Source organism: Pteronotus mesoamericanus, unplaced genomic scaffold (genome assembly GCF_021234165.1).
Source record: "Pteronotus mesoamericanus isolate MK-2021 breed Mesoamerican mustached bat unplaced genomic scaffold, CSHL_Meso_final contig_78, whole genome shotgun sequence".
NCBI classification, from domain to species: Eukaryota; Metazoa; Chordata; class Mammalia; order Chiroptera; family Mormoopidae; genus Pteronotus; species Pteronotus mesoamericanus.
In genome coordinates this window covers 3,282,497-3,288,496 of record NW_026555258.1, presented here as the reverse complement: position 1 = coordinate 3,288,496, position 6,000 = coordinate 3,282,497, and the positions used below count along the sequence as shown (strand labels likewise).

The 6,000-nt window shown below is 62.9% G+C and overlaps 1 protein-coding gene across 1 annotated transcript in view; it reads left to right on the top strand.

The window, feature by feature from the left end:
* Positions 1 to 482: 482 nt before the first annotated feature.
* The window catches only part of NTNG2 (netrin G2), a 51,773-nt gene continuing 46,255 nt past the window's right edge, over positions 483 to 6,000 (top strand). Inside the window, exon 1 of the mRNA XM_054584191.1 lies at positions 483 to 695. Coding sequence (XP_054440166.1) covers positions 483 to 695 — 213 coding nt within the window. The remainder of the gene's footprint in view (positions 696 to 6,000) is intronic.

The following is a 6,000-nucleotide window of genomic DNA, read 5'->3' as shown; positions in this document are numbered from 1 at the left end:
TTACAACACAGGCCAGAGGGTTGTGTTGCAGCGGTGTCGAGCACATCACCCATGAAAGGCTCTTTAAAGACCTGGATTGATTGGAAGGACAAAAATTCAAGGCAACCTGATCCGGCCCCATGCCAGGTCCCCGCGGGCTTCCTCCCTATCCCATTTCCACCCACTGTCACAATTCGAGAGTCTGCCTGACTCGATCACATTCGCCTCGGGGGGAGGTGCGATGCCAAGGTTAGCAGGACACGGAGTTGTGGGCCACTTTCTGATCTGCCCATCAGCAGTCTGAGAAACGCTGGCTCTGAGTTTTCCGTACCGGCCTTTTGGAAAAAGCAAGTTCCTCGCTGTTCCTCGTCGGCAGCGGCGCTCGAGGCCCCGGGACACCTGGCCTCTGTCGCCTGGCAGATGTGGCATTTCCATGCCGGGGTCGCGCGTCCCGCCTGACCCCGCCGCTGCTTCTCCAGGGCCTCTCCGCGGACGGCACAGCCATGCTGGGCCTGCTGGCTCTCCTCCTGCCCTGCCTCCCACTGGCCTTGGGGGACTACGACATCTGCAAGTCCTGGGTGACCTCGGAGGAGGGCCCCACCTGGGAGTTCTACGCCTGCCAGCCCAAGGTGATGCGCCTGAAGGACTATGTCAAGGTGAAGGTGGAGCCCTCGGGCATCACGTGCGGGGACCCCCCTGAGAGATTCTGCTCCCACGTAAGTCAGCTGCTGCCGTTCTGTTTGCTCGGGCCAGTGGGAGGGGGGTGGGTCTGGGACAGACCCCTGGGATGCGTGAGCCTTGGAGTAGGAGAAGCAGGTACAAGGTTGACCATGCTGCAGTTTGGATTGGGACCAAGTCTCTGGCCCCGCCTTGGAAATGGGCCAAAGCCAAGGCCACCCTGAGCACCCTGGGGTCAAGTGACATTACTCTCTGGGGTCGGGAAATTCGTAGGCAGTGGTCTACTACATCCTTTTCTCTTGGGAAGACCACAGTTGTTGAAGTTCTAGCCTGGAAGAGAAGCCCCGCCTCCCTTGCAGGAAGTCGGCATCCAGGGCAGGGCACTCCTTGCAAAGCTACGCTCTGACCCACTCCCCTCGCCCTTCATCCCTTCTGCCTGACAGCCTCCTCTCCCAGCCCGTCCAATCCAGCAAAGAGTTTGGCCAGGCCAGGCTCCGAGCTGGCACTTGGTGGGGTGGGGTGCGATGGAGGTGCAGAGGGTATTTGCGGGGGAGTCAGGAGGGGGTCAGACCAGGGCGGGCAGCGTGGCTGATGCCCTTTTTGACTCCATCCCTATGTGCCACCAAGTATTGCAGTACTCAGGTCATAGCAATGGCGGCGGCGGGGGTCACTTCTGCGCGGTCCTAGAGCCCGTGGGCTGAGCCGCCGTCCCATGGAATCTGCCCTTCCGCTCAGCCAGGGGGATTCTGTAGGAGCTGTGGGCGATGGCTCTGGACCGGTGGCATCTTGGGGCCTCTGTGCCCTCATCTGTGAAATGGGCGCCCTAATGGCGCGCACTCCTGGGCCGTTGTAAGGAGCGCGTGAGCTAATCTATGTGTGGAAAATGCCCAGGCACCGAGCAGGTGCCCCCGAGATGGTGGCTGTTGTCATTCCTGTCACACAGATGGAGAAACTGAGGCCCAAAGTCGCGCACCAGGAAGTGGGGGGACCGCAAGTCAGGGGTCTGGCCCCGAAGTCACTGAGCTGACTGCCTGCAGAGGGGCCTTCCCGCTGGGCCTTTCCCTGGAGGCCAGAGCTGGGCAGGGCAGCCAGGCCGCAGGAGCTGATGGGAGGGCCCAGCGTTGTCCTGGGGGGGCGTCTGCTGCCTCCGTGTCCGCAGGGGACCGCTGGGCCTCTGGGTTTGTGGCTGGACTGAGCCCGTGGCCCCTCCAGGCTCCTGAGGAGGGAGGCTTCAGCCCCAGGGGACACATCGGTCCCGTTCCCAGAGCAGGGAGAGAGGGAGCGGGGAAGGCTGGGGATGGGGGCTGGGTAGTCCGTGGGGATCGCTGCACTGGGGACCCCAGAGCCCCACTGGCTCAGAGACAGGCAAGGAGACTGGCCCTGAGGGTCCGGGGCAGGGCTGGGGGAGCCCAGCTCTGTGTCCGTTTCTTGGGCTGCCCGCCCACCCAGCTCACGTGACGGCTCGGCGCATGCTCCCTGGGCAGGGTCAGCCTCTGCCTCTTGAGTTAGAGCCTTGACTGTATTTCTTCTGTTAAATATTAATCATTGCCTTAATGTGCTGGGGGAGGGGGCGGGGACGGGGCAGCTCAATCATCCTGCACTGGGCCAGCTTCTGGTCAAGGGCTGGAGGCGTGAAGATGACCATCAAATGCAAGTCCACGGGCTGCTCCTGGCCACAGCTGGCTTGGGTGCCCTTGGCCCGGGACCTCCGCCCTCACCGCGAGAGCCCGGTGCAGCTGCCAAGTGGTGGTCAGCTCTGCAGCCCAGCCCGAGCCCGGGCCGGCGTCCTTGAGCCTGGGGCTTGGGAAGAGGCTTTTGATTGCTTCTGCTTTTCTCCTGGGAAGACGGGAGAGGAGGGAGGCAGGGGAAGAAAAGAAGAGATCCCCAACACCCTCTCCTAGTGCGTCCTCAGTGTCTCCACTGGGACACTGATGGACTCAAATATTCCTTTCTGGGTGTCCGTCCGACTCTGTGATGGCCGCGTGCAGGCCACGAGGGCGGGGCATTGCCTGTCAGGGGAAAGCAGCCTTTCTTGGGAGGGGCTGGCTTCGGGCTTCTGCAGGGTGGCGGGGTCCCGTCTGGGTGGATTCAAGCCCCCACACCGCCCTCTGTGGCAGTTTCTCCCAAGCAGGCCCTGTGCGTGTCTCCTTGAATGGTCTCTAGGATGGTCTGAGGCGGGGACTGCTCTAATCCCAGTCTAGGGATTAGAAGGTGGCCTACATCCTGCCAAGGTCACCCGGCTCAGGAGGCAGGCTGGGAGCTTACGCACCGGGGGGGGGGGGGGGGGGGGGGCTGGGCCCCGCTCTCCCAGCTTTGGTATCTTCCTCCCTCACCGTGTGGGGGAAGGAGGCGGCCCGGGCAAGTGGCGTCCCGGGTACAGCGCTGGCACATAGTAGGTGCTCAATGTGTGGCAGGTGTTACTTGCTTCTTTGTGTAGTCAGTAAGCCCTGGGTGGCATCCCTGCCTTTCCTTCTTTGCCTTTCTTCTGCCTGGAGAATGCCACGCCCTGTATTTCCAGCCTCAGGGCAGCAGGCAGGCCGACACACGTGCTCAGGCAGCTCAAACTCCTCCAGCCACGGCCGGTGTTGTTAACTGGCCACCAGGGGGCGCCCTAACAGCGGCGGGACTGCCCACTGCCCCTTAACCTGGCCATAGCCCGGCTGGTCCCTGTGACCAGGCAACCCTCCTGCAGCGGGTGCTGGGCTGTTCCAACATCCAACCAACTGGACTGTGAGCCCCAGCGCACCCTGCTGCCCTTTCCAGGGTCGGGGGTGCAGAGCCCCTCTCCCCCCGGGCTTGCGTCCTTCAGCAAAGCCACCTGAGAACTGAATTGCAAATTCCAGCCTGGCGAGGAAGGGGCGGGGGAAGAAAGACTAAGATAAATGAATAAATAAAAGCCGATTGGCTCTAAATGCACAATGAGAACTAATAGGGATGAGCTGTCAACCGAGGATTCTGGGGCAAGGGCGAAAGCTCAGCAGAGGCGGCAGGAGAGGAGGGGCACCCCATCCCCCTGCCAGTTCGCAGGGCCTGACCCCAGAGGGCGGCCTGGCAGGGCCGAGGGCCGGAGGCCGGAGGGAAGGGCAGTGCCCGGGAGGGTTCTCCACCCTTGAGGGCAACTGCCCCCTACCCCTCTAGGACGGGGGGCTGGGGGATGCCAGTGGGCACGAGGGGCAGCCCCGCAGTGCTCCGAAAGAGAGGGGACAGCTGCCCTGAGAGGAGGGGAACCCTTTCCTCGTGCCTGTGAGACAAAAGCTACAGGAGAGAGCTGGTCAGGAAGGGGAGAGGGCGAGAGAGGATGCCAGCACCAGCCGCAGACGAGGCAGGCGACGGTCAGAGCGATCCCGCAGCTGCCCACCCGCAGCCCACCCACAGCCCACCGTGGAGTCCCCGGACCAGGCCCACGGCTCCCCGCGTGAGGCGTGCAGAGAGCAGGTCCACTCCAGCCTGTGCCTGCTCCGCGCTCTGGCCCTAAGCCCACAGAGGAGAGCACGGGACCCCCACAGCACCCCCCCATCTCCCGGCCACACCTCCTCACGCCGGCGCTGTAGGCTGGGAAATGTGAGATGACTCTTGCACAGCCAAGAGCCAAGTCGGCAACAAGAGGGACACAACAGACGTCAGGGACAAAGGTGGGGGCGCCCCGCCCCCCGGCAGCGCTCCCGACGTTCCCCCCTCCTTGCCTGGGTCCAGGCTGACCCCGTGTCCCCTGAAGCGCCTTCCTTTGCTTTCTTTATTTCTGAAGCCTTCCCATTTACCTGGGAAACCCCAGCTCAGTGTGGGCGGTTCAGGTGGGGTTCCACCTCCTCTAGGAGGCTTTCCCTGACTGCCTAGCCCAGGTTAGAACACCCCCATCCGGGCACGTCCCTGTCATTCTGCTCACCGCTGCGGCCTGAGGGTCAGAGCGCAGGCCCGAGGGCCGGCGAGGTAGAGGCGGGCCTCCCGCGCTGTGTGACCCCTGGCAGGAGGCTTAGCCTCCTGGAGCTTTATTTCCTTAAACTGGGGCTGTTAATAGAATACACCTGCGGGACAGTCCGAGCACAGTGCCTGGCACACAGGAGAAGCTCCGTTCTTGCTAGTTACCGTAGTTCTGATGGTTGCTCAGCTTCGGCTGGTGAGCTCCTCAGAGGCTGGGCTGCCTCGTTCGCCCTTGCGCCCCTCCCGCTCGGCTCTGTCAGCGCTCGGAAGGCGTTTACAGAACGGACGGAGGGTGGGGAGAAGGGCGGCGCGGTCCGGTCCGGACGGCCCTGCACACGAGGGGAGATCAGGGCTGAGCCCGCAGGGACAGCTGGGGCTCCGATCAGGACGGAGAGCGGAGGCTCCGAAGCCCCTGCTTCTCTCTGCGAGAGTCCGTGTTCTGTGGGAGTCGTGATCAGATGACACCAGGAGGTCTGCACAGCTGTCCTTAAGCAGGAAGTGACTTTGGAAACTGAGCTTCACCCATCCCTTAGTTAAAGCCGCTCAATGTCTTGAAATGCCCGAGGCAGGGCCCAGCAGAGGCCAAGAATAGTTCCAAGCGTGACATCTTATTGCACAGTGAGGTCTCCTTCCCGGGGGGCAGACAGGTGACAGGACGGGGCGGCACTGCCACGGTCTGGGGCACAGGAGCGAGCCCTTGCCCCTGACTTTTCTTGGGAGAGTGGGTTCGGGTCCAGAGCCCCGTGGTGGGGAGGGGACAATGCGACTGAAGTACGAGGTGGGGTGGGCAGGGGAAGGGCCTGGAGGGGACATCTTTCCAAAGGCTCAGAGGCTGAGAGGTTCTAGAACTTTCCAGTCAACGCAGCCCTGCCTTCCCCAGGCCTGTCTTCCTCTTCTGTGTCTACGTTCCCCAGCCTTGCTTTCACCGCATTTTCGTTTTTCTCCCCTTTCGCGAGGAGGCATGGGTGGGACGGTGGACAGGCAGGCAGGCCACGCCGCGGTGGACGAGGACTTGGGGTCGGGGGTGGGGCGAGGGGAGCTGGCGCTTCTCCTGCCCCCTGGGTCGTGGCTCAGGGCCTCGGTTTCCTTACCTGAAAGTGGGGGTGATGGCATACACGCCTCGAAGGAGGCTCGCGCGAATGAGAGGAGAGGCCGGTGCGTGGAAGGCCTCAGCGGGGTGGGTGCCTGGCGCCCTGTGAACGCTCTGAAAGGGGGATTTGTTTTTTCCCACACTCGAGTGCAGCTTGAGAGATGAGAGGAGGAGTAAAAGCAGAACACACAAACTGAAGATGGCCCTGTCGGCCAAGGGCGTAACGTGGGGAACAGTGGCGGTTCTGGGGGCTGGGCATCGGCGTGGTCCGGGGCGGTCGGGGCCTCGAAGGGCTGGGAGCAGTCAGAGGAGCAATAGCCAGGACAGAAGAAATG